The sequence below is a fragment of the Euleptes europaea genome, chromosome 17, assembly GCF_029931775.1.
Source record: "Euleptes europaea isolate rEulEur1 chromosome 17, rEulEur1.hap1, whole genome shotgun sequence".
NCBI lineage: Eukaryota > Metazoa > Chordata > Lepidosauria > Squamata > Sphaerodactylidae > Euleptes > Euleptes europaea.
The window spans coordinates 40463912-40487455 of NC_079328.1; the positions used below are offsets into that span (position 1 = coordinate 40463912).

At 46.6% G+C, this 23544-nt stretch overlaps 3 protein-coding genes across 3 annotated transcripts in view; 1 reads left to right on the forward strand and 2 right to left on the reverse strand.

Moving 5' to 3' along the window:
- Positions 1-5060, reverse strand: part of VPS35 (VPS35 retromer complex component) — a 30827-nt gene extending 25767 nt beyond the window's left edge. Inside the window, exon 1 of the mRNA XM_056862573.1 lies at positions 5034-5060. Coding sequence (XP_056718551.1) covers positions 5034-5036 — 3 coding nt within the window. The 5' untranslated portion in view covers positions 5037-5060. The remainder of the gene's footprint in view (positions 1-5033) is intronic.
- Positions 5061-6009: 949 nt separating this feature from the next.
- ORC6 (origin recognition complex subunit 6) lies at positions 6010-16230 on the forward strand. Its single transcript, XM_056862372.1, has 7 exons — positions 6010-6075; positions 8764-8893; positions 9893-10056; positions 10611-10700; positions 13221-13333; positions 15077-15136; positions 16103-16230. Exons 1-7 carry the CDS (start codon positions 6011-6013, stop codon positions 16228-16230), a joined length of 750 nt encoding a protein of 249 aa, XP_056718350.1. The 5' UTR covers position 6010.
- A 1588-nt stretch (positions 16231-17818) lies between these two features.
- Positions 17819-23544, reverse strand: part of MYLK3 (myosin light chain kinase 3) — a 31181-nt gene continuing 25455 nt past the window's right edge. The window contains exons 11-13 of the mRNA XM_056862581.1: positions 23200-23352; positions 21057-21189; positions 17819-17890 (exon numbers count right to left, since the gene is read on the reverse strand). Of these exons, the coding sequence (XP_056718559.1) occupies positions 17819-17890; positions 21057-21189; positions 23200-23352 (358 nt within the window). The remainder of the gene's footprint in view (positions 17891-21056; positions 21190-23199; positions 23353-23544) is intronic.

Sequence of the window (23544 nt, forward strand, 5' to 3'; positions counted from 1 at the left end):
CTGATCTCAACAATGAACACGTGAAACTGCCTTCTATGGAGTCAGACCTTGGTCTATCAAGGTCAGTATTGCCTACTCTGGCAGAAGCCCTTCAGGGTTTTGGGTAGAGGCCTTTCACCTCACCTACTCCCAGACTCGTTTGCCTAAAGATTGAAGAAGGTTGGTTTTTATATGCCGACTTTCTCTACCACTTAAGGAAGAATCAAACTGGCTTACAATCTACCTCTCTTCCCCTCCCAACAACAGACACCCTGGGAGGTAGGTGAGGCGGAGAGAACTGCGACTAGCCCAAGGTCACCCAGCAGGCTTCATGTGTAGGACTGGGGAAACAAATCCAGTTCACCAGATTAGCATCCGCCTTTCATGTGGAGGAATGGGGAATCAAACCCGGTTCTCCAGATGAGAGTCCACCACTCCAAACCAACACTCTTAACCACTACACCATGCTGGCTTGAACCTGGGACCTTCTGTGAGCCAAGCAGATGCTCTACAGCTAAGCCAGGGCTTTCCCCAGTGGCAACAAAGGGCTTTGCCCTGCCCCACACCAATCTCTCCCGCCACCATTAAAGAGTCTGGCATCAACCTCTGCTCCCAAGAATTAAAACTGGAGAATGTTGGATTCGACCAGATTTTCCACAAAGAGAGAAAGGGGCTCTTTCTGACCACCAGAAGGGCGAGGCCGAGAACTGTGAAACTTGATAAAAGCCACATGGGGTGAAAACTGGAGGCAGGAGGGAAATCGAGCAAGACCAGGTGGGAAAGCTGCCAAGAGCCAACCAGCACTCACGGAAGCAGGCTGTAAGGCAGAAGCAATGAAAACTGTGCAGAGCAACGACACGCACCAGCAGCAACATAACCACATGACAAAATTACCTACATTTATATCCCACAAATTTGACTCTTGTGGTGGTTTACACCTGGAACGTTTACAGGGCAGAAAGGAAGAACATAGTGGGCTTTCTTGCAAGTCCCTCCCGCAAAGACGGGCACCATGCATACTTCTGCACCATACATAATCACACCAAACCCAATTTTAGCACAACTGTCACATGCTCCAATCGCACCATTTCTGAGCAGACTTGCGTGTAAAACTGTACCTTGAAAGGGGACAACCGATTGACTAACCTGCACTTGTCTCCCAGTCATGGAAATCCAGAATGTAACACAGTCACATTCAAAGTGATTGTTCAGATTTTAGGCAAAAACAATTGGGAGGGGGTTGCTGATTTAAGAACATAAAAGCCATGATGGATCAGACCGAGGCCCATCAAGTCCAGCAGCCTGTTCACACAGTGGCCAACCAGGTGCCTCTAGGAAGCCACAAGCAAGACGACTGCAGCAGCATTGCCCTGCCTGTGTTCCACACCTAACATATTAGGCACGCACCTCTGATCCAGCAGAGAATAGGTATGCATCATGACTAGTACTCATTTTGGTGAGCTACCTGGTTGGCTGCTGTGTGAACAGACTGCTGGACTTGATGGGCCTTGGTCTGATCCATCATGGCCGTTCTTGTGCTCACCTGCTCCAGCACGGCAAGTTTTTAGGGTCTTTGAAAATGCAATTCAAAAATGCTCGGCAATCCCAGATAAAATATCCATGGCCTGTGTCCTCGATATTACACGCCAGCAAAATGCTTGCCATTCCGACACTTTGAATGTATGTGACCAGAGCGTGTACAGCCACCTCTGTAGGCTCCTGATCAGCATTCGCACAGGAATAAGCTTATGGGTGTACTTTGGGCCACCATTCAGGCAGATGTAAACCATGACTTGTGTCTACTCATAGAAAGGAACCACAAGGGGCATCTAGTCCAACCCCCTGCACAATGCAGGAAATTCACAACAACCTCCCACACACACACCCATACTTCATGCCCAGAAGATGGCCAAGGTGCCCTCCCTTTCATGATCTGCCTAAGTTCATACAATCAGCATTGCTGACAAATGGCCATCTAGCCTCTACTTAAAAACCTCCAGGGAAGGAGAGCTCACCACCTCCCAAGGAAGCCTGTTCCACTGAAGAACCGCTCTGTTAGAAAATCCTTCCTAATGTCTAGACGGAAACTCTTTTGATTTAATTTCAACCCATTGGTTCTGGTCCGACCTTCTGGAGCAACAGAAAACAACTTGGCACCCTCCTCTATGTGACAGCTCTTCAAGTACTTGAAAAGGGTTATCATATCACCTCTCAGTCTTCTCCTCTTCAGGCTAAACATACCCATACTCTACTGACACCAGGGGGAAAAACTCTCCCAACTGGATCCTAAATTCCACTTCGTGATCATATCAGAGGGTGATCCAATATCAAGAACGGGCTTTACACACACAAAATATAGAAGACACCCAATTTTGTGTGCTGGGACTACAGCCACTGTGGTATAGAGATTAGAGAGTCAAACTAGGATCCGGGAGACCCAGGTTTGAATCCCCACTCCGCCATGGAAGCTAGCTGGGTGACCCTGAGCCAGTCACACACAATCAGCCTAACCTACCTCGCAGGGCTGTTTGTGAGGATAAAATGGAGGGGAACAGAATGACGCAAGATGCTTTGTGTCCCCACCGGGAAGAAAGGCAGGGTATAAATAAAGTACGTATGTATGTAAATATTCTGCCAGTGATCTATGATTTGCAGCCATTACGGGCTTCCAAAGGAGCTTATGCCAAATAAACAGCTTTCTCAAAAACATACCAGAAGGTATTGGGGATGTACAGATGCATGTATGAAAGGGTTTTCTGAACCATGGGAGTTGAGGGTTTAGTTCAGATACTTCTTTTGAATGAAGGGCTCCTTCAGCGTCAACTGCAAGTCATGCATTTATGACAGAAGCTGATTAAAAATGGTTTTTCTTGTTCTTCCCGGGGGGGGGGGAATTTACAGCAGTCTCAGCCTAATCCCTGCTGGATTTAAAAATCTGACCCCATACCTGTTTATGCTGAAGTGATCCCCATGATGGACAGTAAGATTTACTGTCCTGTAAGTGTGATGCCAAGGAATGCGGTCTGACAGCATGAATTCTGTATATTTACTCACAAACAAATCCCACCATTGCCACATTACTGTATTACATATATGCCCAAGGATTGTGGCCTTTCAACAACATCAACAAATGTATAGAACCATATCATATGGTCCCTGGAAAAATTCCAAACATCCTAGCAACATGACCTCTTTTAATTAAAAGCAACCAAAACATCCTCAAACAGAACACACAAGCTTCCATGTTACACCAGAACAACTTTCAGTGTAATCCTAAAGAGAATTACTCCAGTCTACAGCCATTCATTTCAATGACTCAGACTGGATCAACTCTACATCGGATTGTTCGTCACCCAGCCCAGAATTCTGGGTGGCTCAAATGTTTGCATTCAATTGCAACATACCAAAAAAAGAACGGTACTACCGGACCACAGTTTTTGTAACCTTACTCCCCACACCACCACCCAAGAGACAGCTAGGGTGGCGTAGTGGTTAAAACTGTCAGATTAGGATCAGGAAGTGCTTGAATTTAATTTATTTTATACCTTGTCTTCCTCCCCAACGGGGACCAAAGCATCTTACATCATTCTGTTCGCCGAGTTGTTTTTCATTGCCCGAGAAGGTCGGACCAGAACCAACAGGTTGAAGTTAAATCAAAAAAGTTTCTGGCTAAACATTAGGAAGAATTTTCTAACCATTAGAGCGGTTCCTCAGTGGAACAGGCTTCCCCGGGAGGTGGGCTCTCTGTCTTCGGAGATTTTTAAGCAAATGGCCATTGGTCATCAATGCTGATTCTATGGCCTTAGGCAAATCATGAGAGGGAGAGGGGGAAGGTTTGCATCAGTGTTTGGCTCTAGTGGCCCTTTCTTGCATGCCCAGGGTAGTGTCGATAGCCACTTTGGGGTCAGGAAGCAATTTTCCTCCAGGTCAGATTGGCCAGGGATCCTGGAGGGGTTTCCTTTGCCATCTTCCGGGCGAGGAGTAGGGGGTCACTGGGTGTGTGGAGGGGGAGGTAGTTGTGAATTTCCTGCATTGCGCAGGGGGGTGGACTAAAGGACCCTGGTGGTACCTTCCAACTGTATGATTCTATTCTATGAATGTTACATGCTCATTTACTCACAAAGCAACCCCAGGGGAGGGGCTGTGGCTTTTATGCATAACGTTTAAGATAATCATAGAGTCCTGGGCCAAATCCAGGCCCTTGAGGTGTGACCCTTGCCTCCCAACCAAACGTGGAAGCAGAAAGGGGATAGGGTTGGCAGCTTCAGGAGAGGGACTGTGGGTCAGTGGTAGAGCATCTGCTTGGCATGCAGAAGGTCCCAGGTTCAATCCCCGGCATCTCCAGTTAAAGGGACTGGGCAGGTAGGTGCTGTGAAAGACCCCTGCCAGAGACCCTGGAGAGGGGCTGTGGTCAAGGGTGGAGCTTCTGCTTGGCATGCAGAAGGTCCCAGGTTCAATCCCCGGCATCTCCAGTTAAAGGGACTAGGCAAGTAGGTGATGTGAAAGACCCCTGCCATGGTCAGGGTTGGAGCTTCTGCTTGGGATGCAGAAGGTCCCAGGTTCAATCCCCGGCATCTCCAGTTAAAGGGACTAGGCAAGTAGGTGATGTGAAAGACCTCTTACCTGAGACCCTGGAGAGCCGCTGCCGGCCTGAGTAGACGATACTGACCTTGACGGGCCCAGGGTCTGATTCAGTAGAAGGCAGCTTCACGTGTCCAACCCTGCTTCACGTGCGATGGCTGAGCACCGACTGCAGCCTCGATCTTGCACGCACTGACTCAAGAGCAAGCCCCAGTGGATTCAATGGACTTTCCCCTCTGGCGAGCACATGGGGCATGCTCGGCTTGCAAGGGACAGCCACACCTGGGCGACCTCTTCCTCCCCTCCACCCACTGCAGGAGCAGCAAGGCCAAAACCCTTCCCTCTCCCCTTCACCAAGACTCCACCAAAAGCTTCCTTAAAAACCAGCCTCTCCTTGCAGGATAAGATCTCCCCCCCCAAAAAAAAAATGGGACACCCCAACAACTCCCTCCGTCCCCCCCCCCTTTACTCACCATGATGGTACGTCGCGCCCTGCAAACCCTGCAGCAAACACCTCCTCCTTTGACGGACTCCTTCGCAGCCCTCCCCCACTATCATGTGACACCCCTCCTCGAACTCCCGCCCCCTCCTTCCTCTCGCTCATTGGCCGGCGGGAGCCGTGAGCCTCTATTGACTCCGCGGGGCAGAGACAGCCACTCCGTTGGGCCAATAGGAGCGGAGGGGAGGGACTGCTCTCTTCTCCTTCCCCTCCCCACCCACTGACGCAGCCGGCCCCTCCCTTCTTCTCCTCCTCCTTCCTCTCGCTCATTGGCCGGCGGGAGCCGTGAGCCTCTATTGACTCTGCGGGGAAGACAGGCACTCCGTTGGGCCAATAGGAGCGGAGGGACTGCTAGCCTCTCCTTCCCCTCCCCACCCGCTGACGCAGCCGGCCCCTCCCTTCTCCTCCTCCCTCTCGCTCATTGGCCGGCGGGAGCCGTGAGCCTCTATTGACTCCGCGGGGCAGAGACAGGCACTCCGTTGGGCCAATAGGAGCGGAGGGGTGGGACTGCTCGCCTCTAATTTCCCCCCCTACCCGCTGACACAGACGGCCCCTCCCTCCTCCCTCTCGCTCATTGGCCGGCGGGAGCCTCTATTGACTCCGCGGGGCAAAGACAGGCACTGCCTTAGGCCAATAGGAGCGATGTGGAGGGACTGCTCCCCTCTCCTTCCCCCCACCCCACCCGCTGACGCAGCCGGTCCCTCCCTTCTCCTCCTCTCCCGCGAGTGCGCGTCGCGTTCTGGAACGAGGGAAAGCGAGGGGGGGAAATTTCTCGGCGTTCGGAGAGGGGGCGTGGCCGGCGGGACTGGCGTTCGAAGAGGGCGTGGTTGTGACCATTGAGAGGTTGGCGACGTTCTATGCGGCGGCGGGTGCGCGCGCGCGCACGCGCGGGAACCGGCTCAGTTTCCGCCGTCCCGCCTTTGAAGCGGCTCGGTTTCGGCGGAGGTGTCCATGGAGCACGCGGTGATCCAGCGCTTGGCAGCCAGGATGGGCGTCGCTACGCCCGGAGTTATCAGGTAAGGGATTCGAAGCCATCGTTAGAATGCATTTTTGTATTTTATATGTTTTCTTTTTTTTAGATATAAATTTTTATTAAAAATTTTTAACAAAACATAAATTTAAACAAATACAATAAAAAAAGAAAAAAAATACAAAAAAGTATAAAAGGGTATTCATATATCATAATCAATACATTCATAATTACTAATATTTAGAGTTAAACAAAGATACCCTTTCCCCTCCACCCACCTAAAAAGTGACCTTCACCCGTGTTTTGTTTTATGTATATTATAATTTTTCCTCTTTTTTATTATACAAAATATAGTCCACGGGCACGTGGCCACTCAAGCAGGAAGCCCACCCAAGGCAGGAAAGCAGGGTCCCCCTTTGGTTATCCCGATTTGCCACTTCCCAAGAATTGATTGCTCAGAGGTAGACTGTGCCTTCCCATGGAGGTTCCATGCAGCCATCACGGTTTCGTAGCCCTTGAGAGCCATCGTGGTGTAGTGGTTTGGAGCCGTGGACTCTGATCTGGAGAACTGTGTTCGATTCCCCACTCCTCCACGTGAGCGGCAGAGGTTAATCTGGTGAACTGTATTTGTTTCCCCACTCCTGCACACAAAGCCAGCTGGGTGACCTTGGGCTAGTCACACTCTCTCAACCTCACCTACCTCACAGGGTGTCTGTTGTGGGGAAGGAAAGGTGAGTGTAAGCCGGTTTGATTCTTCCTTAAGTGGTAGAGAAAGTCAGGATATAAAAACCAACTCCTCTTCTCTCTGCCCTTGATTCGTTATATGGAGATAACAGACCTGGTGGCCGTCAGCGGACGTCTCTGGAGGAAGGGTGGAAAGAAAATGCATAGGTGGTGAACATTAAGTTCATTCTATTAGCTGCTTATCTCAGGTCTTCTTATTTGGAATTTACTTATCAGTAACTGCCTGATCAAATCAGTGGGTTATAGATCAAATCAAGCCTGAACTGACCCTAGAAGCTAAAATGACAAAACTGAGGCTATCGTATTTTGGTCAATTCATTGAGACGACAAGAGTCACTGGAAAAGACAGTCATGCTAGGAAAAGTTGAGGGCAGCAGGAAAAGAGGAAGACCCAACAAGAGATGGATGGACTCAATAAAGGAAGCCACAGCCCTCAATTTGCAAGATCTGAGCAAGGCTGTCAAAGATAGGACATTTTGGAGGACATTGATTCATAGGGTCGCCATGAGTCGAAAGCGACTTGATGGCACTTAACACACACACACAACTGCCTGATCCCATTTGTGGCTTTGTTTGCTTGTTTGAACTTCTTGTGAGTCACCTGATGTGCTTGCTAGGGTGTCTTCAGTTGGGTGCATCACTAGGTTGGCTGAGCTAATTTTAAAACCTTTGTTGGCATCCATCTAATTTCCAAGATAAAAGCAAAGGTCAGCAATGGAGATCCAGGGCCAGTTGACGCCATAAGGTTAAAATGTCAAGGTATGCTGGTTTGGACAGTTTTGATTGGTATCACAACGCCCTTGTTGAGTTGTAGACAAATAATATTATTATTATTGACTAGATTAATATCCCACCCAGATCTCTACAGAATCAATCCAGTCTAAAGATGTGAAAGCACTGGAAGATTTTTAGGGCATTTTTTTCAGTGGAAAAATTAGAAATTTGGGGGATAATTTTTAAAAAGCAATGAAGTGGCTTCTGTTTTTGAATGACTGCTTTATTTTAAGACCAAGGGTTCAAAGTGGGTAGTATGAAAACAGAAAAGGTTAACGAATGATGCCATGTGTACCGTAGAAATATAAAATATTTTCAGGGGTATTTTATTTATACATGATTACTTTTGTCCGCTCTTGTGTATGATGACAGTACCTTATTGAAGAGTTCGACATTGGCTATCGAATGTAAATTCTACAAATAGGTTGCTAGTCTTATTGTCACTGTCTCAGTCCCAAAAACACTTTGCTGCAAAATTTGTTTTCTGTTTTCAACATTTATTTTTGCCTACCTGACAGATGGCTAAAAATAAGATATGTGTGTTAAAGAAACAAAAGGTGCAGGAGGTTTGCAGCTGTCAAGTATTGGATATATTTGCAATTTTGCTTATAGATAACTAAGGCATTTGCACATTTAAATTAATATAAATATCCCCAGTTAGTACAATTGTATATTCTAACGACGTTATCCATAATGCCTTTGTGCTATTAAAGCTGCAAAATAAGTGTAGGCTTTGTAAGAAAGGCATCATTACGTGTATATTTCAGTTTTCCCCAAATGTTCCGTTTTGTTTTTGTTTTTCTTCCAGGAAGAGAAATGTTTTTTCTCTTAGGGTGTTTCAAAATTTCTGGAAGCTTTACATCTCTGCGCCACTCTAAAACTGTTGATTCCAACAATTCTGTTAATTTCAGTGGTCTGTAATGGGAGTCATTTTGTGCTATCGGTTGCTCATGTGAATCAAAAGCATTAGAAGGTTAAAAAATGCCAACACTCACACCCCCCCGACACACACACATATATGGGGGGGAGACCCATGGCGGGGGAGCATTACTAGCCCTCAAAGGCCCTGAACTGGATAGCCCCAGGCTCGCCATTCACATCCCATCTCAGAAGCCAAGCAGAGTCAGCCTTGGTCAATATTTGGATGGGGAACTACCAAGGAATACCAGGGTCATGACGCAGGGGCTGATAACCTCTTCTCTTTGTGCACTGGCAGCAAAGCCGAGGAATACCTGCGGCTCTCTCAAGTGAAATGTGCCACCTTGCTGGTTCAGATGACGGCCACAAGCAATGCAGTGATCTGCCTGGACTTAGCTGCGAGCTTCATGAAACACCCCGTGGACAAAGTAAGCTTTTTCTTTAAATTATATTTTGTCCTGTCTGCCTTCCAATTTAATCTGCTTCTGTGTGAAGACAGAATTCTTTGATGCCGGTGCTAAACCGAGTGCATCTTCCAGAATTGTGCAAGTTTTCTTGGCTTCCCCATGGGCACTAGAAGTCTTTTAACATGAGGAGAGTGTTCCTCGGAGGCAGGCTGCATTGTCAAGTGATAGGTTGTATGCTCTGTTGCTCTTACCATTAAAAGAATTACCAGAGCTTGGATAGTGAAAGAACCAGAGTTTGGATAGTGGAAGAACCAGAGCTTGGATAGTGGAAAAATCTGGGAGAAGTAGGCTTGGTGGCAAGAACTGCTCTCTGCCGAATGCATACGACTGGTATGGAACTGGTGCGTTCTGCCTTCTCTCTCTAAAGCTAAAAATCACCTAGCCTGGTTTCAGGAATGGCATTCCGCTGTAGAGAACAAGCCTGCAATAACCAATTGACTTGGAAGGAAACTTCCCTCATGCAAATTCAAATCACCTTTATTTGGCAAAAAAAAGCACATATTGAGGTTAAAAGGAGATTTATAAACTTTTGACGAAGATCTTCTTTACAACATTAAAAGTTAAAAGTTTAATATAAATCCCAGGAAGCTAGCAACCCCTGCAGTAACCTGGGGATAAATATCACTTAAAAGAAATCGAACTAGCTCCTTATCAGTGCCACCAGGGCAATCTGTCAGTAGGGGTTCGATGACCTGTTCCCGTAAAAGTGAGCTATGCTTACAATGTAGTAGTACAACCTCATGCAAATTGATAGTCTACAAAAAGAGATATTAAACTGCCCGCCCCGTAGAAATAATCTTAGGTTCAGATTGGGGGGGGATAATCCATATTTTATTAAACTTTGTTGTGTGATCACCTGAAGGAAACTGCAACTCGCCCTAGTGGACCAGGCCCGTTGCTGTTCACAACCTGGAAGAAACCTAAGTGTCGTTCATTTATTTGCTTTCCTTTCTCCGGAAGAGCTACGTGGTGAAACTTTCCGGTTTGAACAAGGCCGCTTACCAGAGCTGCTTGAGGTCATTTGAAAGCCTGCTTGGCGTACGTTCCAACATTGGCATCCGAGACTTGGCCGTTCAGTTCGGCTGCCTGGAGGCAGTGAACATGGCCTCCAAAATATTGCAGAGGTAAGGGATGTTGAAGTAAGTTGTGTAGCTCAAACTTCACTAATAAGAAATATGAATCCTTCTTCTTAGATTTGGGTAGTGGTGATTGGATTTCTGGGTGGTTCAATTGCTTGATTTTTTTTAATGCATTGTTTAAATTGAACTGCTTGTTAAGAGTCAAGGGAATGGAACGCTTAGATTTTGTCTTTTGGGCATACAAGAGACTCTTCCGCATTCTCAGTTTCCTGGGGTATAACTTCCTGTTTCTTGGGTGGGGGGGCGGTTGCAGTTCTGCACATGTTTTGCTCCCTTGGCGGATTGCATACATTCTCTTGCCTGTTTTGGGGGTGTAGAAAAACAGATTGGCGTCTTATCAAGAGCATTCGGAACTTAAGATGTATTCTGCTGAGCTCAGTCTTTGGCATCTCCAGTTAAGATCTGGGTCAGCTAGGACCTTGACGGGGCAAATAAAAGTTCTGAAATTAGGAGGTTTCTAAGCCAAGGCATGTGTCGCTTAGGCCTCTGAAGGCATGTCCAAACGACCGCAGTCTCAGAACGCAGGTTTGTCATTTCAGGTATGAATCCGGCTTGCCTGGATCTCAGCAGACTGATCTCGACTTGTCCAAACCCTTATTCACAACAGCCGCACTGTTGACCGCTTGCAGGTAAAAGTTGACCGCTTTTCCATTTCTCCCTGCTGGGATTGGTACCAAAAGGGTTTTGCTGGTACTCATTTATGATAAGCAGACTGGTGGTGGGATCTGTTAGAAGTGAAGGACCTTAGTGCTGTCTCTTAGCCTCTGACTTCAGAGGGAGACTACAGAGAACCAGAGAATTAGATGGGTCAGGAGATTTGCATGCTTTCCATTGCTCTGATGCTATCCCTTTGATGTGTAGATTGATGCTTTCAGGGAGTCTTCCTTTCTTCCGCCTAACACCTTTTCTGTCTCTCTTCTCCCTCTTGCTACCATGAGAGCAGGACATGCTTCCTGCATCTCCAGATCTGGCAAGATCAATACTTTTTACAGTCAATTAAAAATGCCCAACACTGTCCAAATTCCCTGATTTGCTATCACAAACTATTCAGAAAAAGGGGTCCCTGGAAACCTGTCTGCTAACTGCCCCAGTGGTAGTGCATTTAATCTGGCCTTGGAGAAAAGTATTCCACATTTGGGAACATTTAAACATTTACAGTAAGCAGGTAGGATCCTTGGAACGGGGAAGCCCAGATAGTACAAGAAGCATAGCCTACGTAGTCTACAGCCAGTGCTCCATATATCAAGGTACAACACTAGATCTAACCAATTTAGAAGAAGAAGAGTTTGTTTTTATATGCCGATTTTCTCTACCTTTTAAGTAGAATCAAACCGGTTTACAATCTCCTTCCCTTCCTCTCCCCACAACAGACACCCTGTGAGGTAGGTGGGGCTGAGTGAGCTCAGAGAGAACTGTGACTGGCCCAAGGCCACCCAGCTGGCTTCATGTGGAGGAGTGGGGGAACCAACCCGGTTCTCCAGATTAGAGTCTGCTGCTCATGTGGAGGAGTGGGGAATCAAACCTGGTTCTCCAGATTAGAGTCCGCTGCTCTTAACCACTACACCACGCTGGCTCTTTAAACGCAGAGGGATATTCCTTTTGCTTTTAATCCTCAACACTTCCTGCATCTCCATCCCCTAGTTAGATTAGAATCCTATCTCTGTCTGTCTAGAATGGAGTTCCTTATAATAAAGGACTCGCGTTAGTTTGCGATTAAAAAGGCTCCTTGTGAAATTTAGTTCCTCAGCCACATACACGCCAGGTAATTCCACCATATGCCATACGCCAAGAGCATTCTGCAACTTCTGTCAGGATCTTCTGAGTCGTTTAGTTATTTAGTACCTTAGTTACAGATCTAGTAGTTTCTTGACAAATATCAGCTAGGAGAAAAGAGACGACCTTTGGCTCGAGAGCAAGTTGATAGTTTCTCAAAACGGGTAATCCACAATTCTCTTAGTGAAGCCCATCGCTCCCAGAATAATAATACATGGTCAGTAATCTCAATCTTACCGGTAGAACAACTACACAGCCAGTCAGAGAATGGAATTCCTCTGTAAGGCCAACCCAGATTAAAGCTTTGTTAACTGCATTTTATAGTTAAGGCGAGTAAGACGTTTTTTAAAAATCTATTTGCCTTCAGAAGCCAAATCAGTTTAACGAGCCCTTGTGAAAGAGATCTGAGTCAGGGAACCAGAGTTTATAAACCAGCTGCCTGCTCAACTATCAGCCTCCCTGTTACCGGATTTGATAAGGTCTTCCTGTAGGGCCCTATCCAATCTTTTATAATCGGAGCAATTTGTCCAGAGTAACCCAGCAGAGAAGCAGGGATTTGAACCTGGGTCTCCCCGGTCATAGTCCAACACTCTATAATGGTCGCACCAGTCTGGCACTGAGTCTTGGGTCCGCACAGCTTGGGCGTTGAGCTTAGAACCACAAAACCTCCCCCAGCACGCCAACCCCTCTCTTGTAGCACTGTCCAGGGGTTATCATCTCGCCACGGGGCGGGGGGGCATCCTTCCCCAAAAACTAGAGGCAGGAGGAAGGGAAAGTTCCTGATGCTTCTTTGCACCCCGGAACGAATCTTCAGAATGAGCTTGACCATCTCCCTTGGCTTTTTCTCATTTTCTTTCTTAGTTTTTTATCTCGTGTTTATGACACAAAGATTAACAGGCCAGAAGCACCGGGTGCCCATTGTCATTCTTTACACGGCATAAGCAAGGTGTAAGAGTTAGTTCTGGTCTTAGCCAGCGTGGTGTAGTGGTTAAGAGTGGTGGTTTGGAGTGGTGGACTCTGATCTGGAGAACCGGGTTTGATTCCACACTCCTCCACATGAGCGGCGGAGGCTAATCTGGTGAACTGGATTTGTTTCCCCACTCCTATACATGAAGCCAGCTGGGTGACCTTGTGTTAGTCACAGCTCTGTTAGAGCTTTCTTAGCCCCACCTATCTCACCGGGTGTCTGTTGTGTAGAGGGGAAGGAAAAGTGATTGTAAGCTGGTTTGATTCTTCCTTAAGTGGTAGAGAAAGTCGGCATATAAAAACCAACTCTTCTTCTAGTTTTAGGTGGGTAGCCATGTAGAGCACATGGTTTAAATGGCCTAAGATGATTGCATCCTTTAAAGAAAAATCCCCTCGCTTTTTGTTGGCAGATGCTTGAAGCTGAAAGTGGATAAGAGCAAAATGGTGGCCACATCTGGTGTGAAGAAAGCCATTTTCGACCGCCTTTGCAGCCAGCTGGAGAAGATAAGCAAGCAGATCAGCCGTATGTATTTCAACCCTCCTGGCCCCAACCCCAGTTTCCAATGCGCGCAACAACAAAATGTAGCTTCAGATAGGTGACATCTTATAAGCAAGGCTATTGTTTGATTCAGTATATCGTAGGCAAGTAATTGTATCAGAGTTGCATCTGCGTAGATTTGCTCTTGCGTTTCAAAGAAAAACAAGCCTATTTTTGTTTTTTAGATGACGTTCAGGTATGTTGTCAGAAGAAATATTTCCTCCCGAGTGAGATGAAAGAAGGAATGTGTGTTCCAAGAACGTGTCTGCCACCCATAGATTTTTTTTTAAGCAGTTACATTTAAGATTTTTATTTTAAAAATTGCTGTCCGGTTAATCAAAAGCACTTAAAAATCAATTCATTGCAGCCTTACTTATAAGCCGTTTGGATTATGGAATGTTTTGTTTTTCAGATTTATTAGTTTTATCGATTCATTTGTACCCCATTTGTCTCCCCAATGGCACCCCTAAGGCGACTCACATCGTTCCGACATCTGTTTTATCCTCACAACAACCACCCTGTGAGTTAGGTTAGGCTAACGGCGTGACTGGCCCAAGGTCACCCAGCAAGCTTTTGCGGCACAATGAGGATTCGAACCCAGGCCTTCCAGATCTTAGTACGACACTAACTGCTACAACACGCTGGGCTCTGACGTATCGTAAAATTGCTTGAGCATGCAGAATGCCTGCAGTTTGGGATGGATGAATAGAAACCCAGTGTAAGCTAAAGATAGCAAAGAAGTGGCTCTACTTAGAGGGTCTTTTCAGCAGAGCTCTGCTTATCATACCATAGGTGACTTCTTTAGACTTTGAACTGGGCTTTACTTTGGAGCTCTGGGCAGGTTGCCATATGAAAGGGGCCATGGCTCAGTGGTAGAGCATCTGCTTGGCATGCAGAAGGACCCAGGTTCAATCCCCAGCATCTCCAGTTAAAGGGACTCGGCAAGTAGGTGATGTGAAAGACCTCTGCCTGGAGAGCCACTGCCGGTCTGAGTAGACAATACTGATTTCAATGGACCCAAGGGTCCGATTGAGTAGAAGGCAGCTTCATGTATTCATGAAAACACATAATGAAATACCCCAATAAAAATCAGTCCAGAGCTTAATTTCCAAGTAAAATCCTAAGCCTGAAAGTTACCACAAATGAAAAACGGGCTTTCATAAGAGATTTCAGCCTGGTAGTAGTGTGCATGCAGGATGGAGACCCATAGCTGTGGGGCAGCAGCCCTAAAAGCCAGTGGAATTGTTGAAGAAGAAGAGTTGGTTTTTACATGCCGACTTTCTCTACCTTTTAAGGAGAATCAAACCGGCTTACAATCGCCTTCCCTTTCCCTCCCCACAAAAGACACCTTGTGAGGTAGGTGGAGGCTGAGAGAGTTCTGGGAGAGTCATGACTCGCCCAAGGACACCCAGCTGGCTTCATGTGGAGGAGTGGGGAATCAAACCCGGTTCTCCAGGTTAGAGTCCACCACTCTTAACCACTTCACCACACTATTTTCTACACCAGGCTATTTTCAAAAGCCCCATACTGAAGCAGACCATTGGTCCATGAGCTTAGCCGTACCTTCTTGGATTGGCAGTAGCCCTCCGAGGCTTATTGGTGGAGAAAAACCCTTCCTTGCCATTGCTACAAGACCTTTCAAATGGGAATGCCGCAGGCTGAGCCGTTGCTTCAAAGTCTGGGGTATCATCAACCCCAGTAAGGCGTTTGTCCCCTTTCTTTCCAAAGGAGAAAATGTGCCGCTGACAGCCGAGGCAACGAAACCCCAGAAGACTTTGCAGGAAGGCGGTAGGTGCCAGCAACTTCACTATGGTTGCTAACTCCGGGTTGGGAAATACCTGGAGCTTTTTAGGGGGGAGCCTGAGGAGGGCGGGGTGGGACTTCAATGCCAGAGAGTCCAATTGCCAAAGCGGCCATTTTCTCTGAATTCCAACAGTGTATTGCGTGAAGAAGCCTTTTTGTACAGCCAGTTGGTGGTGTTAGGTCTCCTACATTCAAGAAAAATCCCCCCTTCCTGCCCTCCATGCATAACTTTATGAAGCTCTGTCCACTTCCCAGTTTCTATAGATTTTGTCCAGTAAGTAGCCCACACTCAACACACTGATTCATCCTTCGGTATGGCTTGGCTCCTGCTGTGGTGACCTTTGACAGAGGGGGTTCACTGTAAGCAAACAGTATTTGAGCAAAACAACAACTTTTTTGCAAGCCGAATTCCACAAGGGGATGGCAGTAAAGAAGGGGGGGGCAAATTTGAGTTGACTTTTCCCCCCCTGACAAAATACCATTAGGCCCACAGCATGAACAGAAACCCATTTTCTCCATCTGTACACAACTAAGCTTTCTCAGCTCATCCCAATCAGTAATTTTTACACCCACCAAACCAACCTCCTCCAATAGCAAACATACATACACCCCCAAATTGTCCCAACCAACTTTTTAACCCTTGCAGAACCCTTGAAATAATAGTCATGTTGTAGGGAACCCCTATATATGATTTACAGATGATTAGCCTATTCATCGCAATTTCTCACAGAACCCTAGTGTTCTGGGGAGCCCTGGCTGAGAAACGCTGGCCCAAGCTGAACTCATTCCACACTTCCGTTGCTCATTTGATTTCACCATGTAGACCGGACAGAAAGGCCAGCTAGTGAAGGATGTTCTCAGTTGGTCGTGCCAGCTAGATAGGTCGCTTCTGCTCTTAAGACTGCAACTACGCAAGAGCGTCTTTTCAGTGCCTTTTATTTTCTACGACAGTTGCCGGGGCCCAAGGCAAGACACCTCGCAAGCGTCCAAAAAGCGCAGATGCACCCAGAGATGACTACGAAGAATGGAAACGGAGGATTCTGGAAAACGCTGCCAAATCGCAGCAGGACGAGGGTTGATTTGAGCGTGTCAGCACAGAGCCAGTTTCTGGAGTTTAACTTCAAATACGTTTTCATGTCGCCCACTTCTACAGACTTGTTAAGGCGCTGGTTTCTCAGAACCTTTCCCCAGCTGGGTGCTATCCCACCACACTAGGATTGTATTGTCCTGTCAGGGGAGATACTTGTCTGCTGTTAAGTTTGGAACTCTGCCCCCCCCCCCAATACAAATTACCTGGGCAAACCTTTTAATACTTGAACAAACCACCTTATTTTATTGCTGAAACCCTCACAGACACTTTTCAAAGTACCTCAAGTTTCTGACGCTTTAAGCAAGCTGATTCCCGAGTGACCAGATTCTCCATCTGCAGCCTACAGCGCCTTGCCAGATTTGGGGTTCGGTGCTATAACATTAACCATACCCATCTCCTGTGATTAGAAAGCAAGTCTTGGGTCACAGTTCTAACTACGCTTGGGCGGAAGTCAAGCCTCTTTGTCTTCAATGGAACTTGCTTTCATTGAAGAGGCTTAGAATCAGAACCAAGTTCTGCATTTTGGCTTCAAATGTGAACGTAAGAACCGGCCACCTGTTAAATATCCCTTCTAACTCTCCAAAGACTTCAGGGGTGTACAGGGAAAGTGACATTTGACACTGGAGACTTTTTATCCCATAGATTTTTAGCCTTTAAACAACAATAGACTACATTTTAAATATGCTGCATTGTCTTACATCTTCTGCCTTCCTGATATCTTTCTACCGTGTCTTAGTTTACTTGCCTCTTCTGGAGAAACAATAATAAATTTTTATTGTACGTTTTAATTCCTTGTTCTTTTTTCTTTTGCAAATATCAGAGGTCGGTGTTGAATTCTGTTTTCATGCTGCTAGTCCACAATGTCAACATATCCCAAATGATCAAAACAATGAGTCGTGCAACCAAAATAGTGCCCACAGGCTCAACAAGGGTAGGGGACCCTGCTGTAGTGCATTGGATCGGCTTGGGCAAATGAAAGCAAGGATAAAGCCTATAGTATCTAGGGCAGGGATGTCAAACATCCAGCCCAGGCAGCCACTCCCCCCACCCCGTCCCGATCTGGGCTGGCGAGGCATAGCCAGCCTGACCAAGTGACATGTCATATCCAGCCCTCTTAACAAATGTGTTCGACACCCCTGATCTAGGGGACAACAAGGTGCTAAGAAGAGCAAATCTCTTCCACTGTATCCTATGTGCTGCTTTCACAGTGAATATTTGAGAACAGTCCAACAAAAATCCTGATAAGAATTGCCTTCCATTCTTCAAGGATACCCTCCCACCATATGCTAAGGTTCACAACCAGGATGAAAGTTTCATTCAGGGGGGGAAATATAATTAGAGAAACGAAGGTATATTTGGCATATTTCAAGCTTCTTTTCCTGTGATAATTTGTCAAGTGGAACTGATTCCAGTCAAGAGAGACAGAGCCCCGTTCTCTCCTCTTAGGCCTGAAGACAGACACTTGAGCATATTTGTGGCTAATGAGATGGAGAAGAAAAAGGACTTATTGTCAAATGGGGAGGAACTGGGACTCTTGCTAAAATCAATCCAGTCCGTTGGTGTTCTTCCGGCACAGTTTATGCTGGGTTCTCAGACAGGCTCGGGAATCTTCTTAGTCTGTTGGCGGCAGTGACCACGTAGAAATGCTTCTGCAAAAGAAAAGAGACGGTGGGACATTACTTTTGAGAGCCAGGGTGGCATAAGTGGTAGCCAGCATGGTGTAATGGTTAAGAGCGGTGGTTTGGAGCGGTGGGCTGATCTGGAGAACCGGGTTTGATTTCCCCACTCCACATGAGTGGTGGACGCTAATCTGGTGAACTGGATTTGTTTCCCCGCTCCTACACATGAAGCCAGCTGGGTGACCTTGGGCTAGTCACACTCTCTCAGCCCCACCTACCTCACAGGGTGCCTGTTGTGGGGAGGGGAAGGGAAGGTGATTGTAAGCTGGTTTGGTTTTCCTTAAGTGGTAGAGAAATTCGGCATACAAAAACCAACTCTTCTAATCAGTTCCAAGGTCATGCTGTATTAGTGCAATGATTCTTCACCGTCAATCCACTATCGCTCACTACATATGTAACGTTATCATCAAATACCCCCTAAGCCTCAAGTAATTAATGTGACAAGCCACCATAGCTAGATATATTTATGATATACACCAACGACACATTGATCTCAGGCATACATTCAAGGCGATGCTTGTGCCTAAAGGAGATGGGCCAGCTCCTTAAATGTTCAGATGATAGGTGTGTGGATCAGCAGTAGAACAGCTAGATTCAAGTCCAGTAGCATCTTAGGTAAAGGTAGTCCCCTGTGCAAGCACCGGGTCGTTACTGACCCATAAAATGACGTCATGTCACAACGTTTACTAGGCAGACTATGTTTACGGGGTGGTTTGCCAGCGCCTTCCCCAATCCAAGATGGTGCTTGTTGCCAGTTTCCATTTGGACTTTGGGCCAAATGCTTTGCACGTACCCACGAGCAACTTCAGCTACGAATTTGTCCTGAGAAATACATTCTATGCCGACGGCTCACTTCGAAGGTAAACTAGCAAAAGCCTGACACCTCTGTGTTAATAACCAAAGTCTCAACACAAACCCAACACAGGTAGGCCATACTACCTTAATACCTAGATATTATACAAAACCAGTATCCAGCATAACTATTCTTCATAAAAGAAAATCTGGCCACAGGCCCATGCATGAGGAAAAACAGTTTTACACCAATATGAGTTTCAAAGCCCAGCCTCTTGGAGTTTACAGTCTCAACAGTTCATTAAAGCAACTTGTCGGTTTAGGAGAGTGCACAGAAGAACCTGGAAGATAGTTTTCTCGATTTACTCCGTTTCAATGTCCTTCAGTTCCATTTCACAAGGCTCTCCTTAATCCTATCATTTACACAACTGACAATATATCAGTGTAGACTCTTTGGGGAATTATGCTATCCCTATTGATCCCTGAGGGGCCGGCCCAAGTTCTGCCTCAGAGCTAGTAGTGTAGGGGTTAGAGTGACAGACTAGGATTTGAGAGACTCGGGTTCGAATCCCCACTCTGCCATGGAAGCTTGCTGGGTGACCTTGGGCCAGTCCCACACACTCAACCTAACATTCCTCACAGGGTTGATGTGAGGATAAAACAGGAGGGGGGGATGATGTAAGCTGCTTCGAGTCCCCATTGGGAAGAATTCTGGGGTATAAATACCTAAATAAATAAAGCATGAGGTGATTCCTGCAAATCATGAGGGCTAGATGCTTGCAGTTCCAACCAACAAAAACCATCTCAAAGGATTTTTGCAATTCCGCTCCAGAAAGTGGACTGTCGCTATTTTGGGCAGGGTCATAGCCATGTATATTCCCTTTGTGTGAAGGAATCTATTTTATTTATTTGTACAGTTGTATCCCATCTTTCAGCCACGGAGGAGGCTTTTTAATCCTGTGTCATACTTGTCGCGAACTCTGTCCACCAGCCGATCTGTCATCCGCTTAAAGTGTGGCTGCCCTGTGGTTCGTTACAACCTTTTGAGGATTCAAGGTGTTGACACGATGGAGGGGGGTGGGGGAAACCACAGCTGTCTGGTCTTGGTTATTCTGACCATGAAGAGTGACGCTTCAGTCCTCCCACAAGGGAAATCATGACGTTTCTTTCTTTCTTTATAGAGCCAATTCCTTATTTTGCCAACGTTCCTTTCCGGGGTTACTATAGGGCTGCAACCAAAGCAATTGGGACCCCGAGAAATACAGCGATTCAGGAGAAGACAGATTCTAATTCATGGAGGGCAAGCGTCCAAAGCATACATAGCTTGGAATCTCCTGCAGTCTGATTTGGTAGCCATCTACATAAGCCCCAGCAAAACAGCCATTTTGAGAGTTAGAATCATTGAGTTGGAAGGGACCCACTAGGGTCATCTAGTCCAGCCCCCTGCACAATGCAGGGAATTCACAACTACCTCCCCGCTACAACCCCAGTGACCCCATGCCCAGAAGATGGCCAAGATGCCCTCCCTCTCATCATCTGCTTAAAGTCATAGAATCAGCATTGCTGACAGATGGCCATCTAGCCTCTGCTTAAAAACCTCCAGGGAAGGAGAGCTTACCACCTCCCGAGGAAGCCTGTTCCACTGAGGAACCGCTCTAACTGTTAGAAAATTCTTCCTAATGACTAGATGGAAGCTCTTCTGATTTAATTTCAACCCATTGGTTCTGGTCCGACCTTCAGGGGCAACAGAAAACAACTCGGCACCATCCTCTATATGACAACTCTTCAAGTACTTGAAGATGGTAATCATATCCCCTCTCAGTCTTCTCCTCTTCAGGCTAAACGTACCCAGCTCCTTCAACCTTTCCTCATAGTACACTAGTACTATGGGTTAGTACGCTAGTATGGGGTCCCCTATGTGGTGCCCATGGGCGTCGTGGTTCCCTCTGACACCCTTTCTCGTGTCCACTAAGTGTTTTTAGGAAATGGGTGGGGCTTTTGCCTAGCAGACCATTGGAGATCTGATCGGCCGTGCAGATTTTGAAAAACGTTGCTTTGGCGGCAGCTGTCAACACAAGGATCTCCACTCTGGGACTGAAGATAAGCCACGTGTATGCAAGATAATATTTTAAACAATATGTTCATCGTAAAAGGCATCCTGTTAAACACAGCTTGTTCCTAAAATGTCAAAGAGTTAAAATTAGAGTTATGCATATCTCACTCCCTAATATTTTGTGGTTGACTCCGCCTCCCATGGCAGCCATTTTGTGGTTGAACCCAACCTCTTTCCCCGCATGCCGTCTCCAGATCTTCAGGAACAGCCGGAAGCCAATGTCATCTTTACCTTCCATTTCCTGTGCGTCATGTAACTCTGTAGCCGTAGCTGAGACTTCAAGCGGGCCTTGGATTTCTGGGCTTTGCCAAAGAGGTCCCTCAGCCATTCATGTTTCAGACAATTTGCTGCGCTTATCCTGCCGCTGCAAATTTAGGAAGAGAGAGGGTTTGTGAATAGGCAGCCTGGAACACAACTGTCGCTGCTGCTTTCTATTGAGTCGAGTCTTTGGAAAGAAACGGTGGCCATTTTCTGCTGACTGGTCTGCTTATTTTGGAACCCAATGGGCACTTTCACACATACCCAATAATGCACTTTCAATCCACTTTTAATGCACTTTGAAGCTGGATTTTACTGTGAAACGGCAAAATCCACTTGCAAACAATAGTTAAAGTGGATTGACAGTGGATTATTTAGTACGTGTGAAATAAGTGAATGAAGTGCTGATGAGAAATGGAAAAGCAGATGAAAAGAGATCATTCGGGGCTGCCAGCTCAAGGAATGGGAATTTTCCTGCCACCTGCTCAACACCATGGGTTGCTTCACACATGCAACAAGTGATGCTCCGTGTATGTGAATGAACCATCACGGCTGTAACGTAGAGCCTATAAGAAATCATATGCGCACTTGAATCTCACATAGACGCATTATTTCTAGCTGACGGTCTACGGACAACGTGCTGATTTTCCAAATGGATCTAAAAGCGTATTGTTGCCTTGAATTGTGCTGGAGCTGAAGAAAGCCCTTGAAACGTGCACCAACGACTAGCCACACGTCCTCCTTCGTTTGCACTTCTTTGGACCTTTATTTGTGGACTTCCTTGGGACTATCATAATACTTCTCTGGGGTCGGGTGGTTCCCGCCCCAGCCAAGAGATTTCACGTTCGGTTTTCCAGAGAGGGTCAAAATGTTATTATTGGGTTATGTTGTATGTATGTACTTAGCATGAATTAATGCTTAGTTATTATTATATGTTCATTTGTTAATTTCCAGTGTGGACTTGTATTTTTGAGCCTTCGTGCCGCCAACCTCCAGGTACTAGCTGGAGATCTCCTGCTATTACAACTGATCTCCAGCCGATAGAGATCAGTTCACCTGGAGAAAATGGCCGCTTTGGCCCTTGGACTCTATGGCATTGAAGTCCCAGTCCTCCTCAGGCTACGCCCCCAAAACCTCCCGCCAATGGCGAAGAGGGACCTGGCAACCCTACTGTAACACCAGAGAATTCCTGAACCCCTTTCATATCGCTTCAAACACAATGTTCCAATGGAATGTTCCAATGCACAATCAGGTTCCCAGCCTTGATGCACACAGGGAGAAATCACATGCAGTGTTGTATATGTGTGAACAAGTTGCAAGGGGAAAACACCACAAGGCCAGGAATCCCTGGACAGAAATGCAAAGTGTAAACAAGATCTTATCTATAAGTCAGGTGGGACCTAGGAAGTTCTCTACAAGTCTGGTCCAGACCACTTTAAGAGTTGAGGGACTAGTATCACTAGGGTTGCCAGCCTCCAGGTGGTGGCTGGAGATCTCCTGCTTTTACAACTGATCTCCAGCCGATAGAGATCAGTTCACCTGGAGAAAATGGCCGCTTTGGCCATTGGACTCTATGGCAATGAAGTCCCTGCCCCAAACCCTGCCCTCCTCAGGCTCTGTCACCAAACCCTCCAAGTATTTCCCAACCTGGATCTGGTAACCCTAATTATCACCTTTGCCCTTTGGAACACACTCAGTTCTCATGGGGCCTACCTGAATTTCCATGGTGTCATAGGAATAGCAAACCTCTTTATTTACTTTTTAAAAAACTACCTGGAAGGACTAGGGAAAAGTCAGATTGGGGCAAACTAACAGAACACTGAAGTTATGACACCTTGGCTTTTGGACCCACTCCTCCTGTGAAGGTGAGTTTTAAAACGGCAACTGGCTCTGCCTGAAAGCAGCACATATTCGTGCTGGCTCAAAGTGCTGCAAAACTTTGGCCCTTGGCAAAACTTTGGCCGCAAAGCTACCGGTAAGGCACGACAGTGCGAACTGATGCTGGAAAAGGCAGCACAGTGTTTGAGCGATTCAGCCAGAGGTTTGGTGGTATCTCATTTGGGGGGCGGGGATGAAAACCTGGGCTGAAAATAATTTCGAAGAAGACGCTCCATACCCCTTTTCCTTCACCAGGAGTCTCGCAACGAAGTCTTTTGCTTCCTCCGACACTTGTTCAAAGGCTTCTGCGTCGAAATCCCAGCTGCAGTTCACAATGTAATTCATCGTCTCCGTGTCTGTTTCTCCGAGGAAAGGCGATAAGCCGCTCAGCCTAAAACAGTGAAAGGAAGACCCTCTAATGGAGAGACTAGTTCCCCTTGTGTGTAATATATTTCTGCCAGGCTACATTTTCTCAAAGTGTCATCAATTGGGCAGAAAGTTAGAAGATCCTCACAGGTGTCACAGGCAGGGTAGGGGATAAGATTGCCAACCTCCAGGGGGCATCTGGAGATCTCCTGCTATT

Bases quoted from the DNA above. Each gene is read 5' to 3' on its own strand.
- ORC6 (XM_056862372.1), top strand. From the start codon at position 6,011: ATGGAGCACGCGGTGATCCAGCGCTTGGCAGCCAGGATGGGCGTCGCT. The intron at 10,057-10,610 runs GTAAGGGATGTT...TTGTCATTTCAG, and splicing joins GCCTCCAAAATATTGCAGAG to GTATGAATCCGGCTTGCCTG. The intron at 10,701-13,220 runs GTAAAAGTTGAC...TTTTGTTGGCAG, and splicing joins GCACTGTTGACCGCTTGCAG to ATGCTTGAAGCTGAAAGTGG.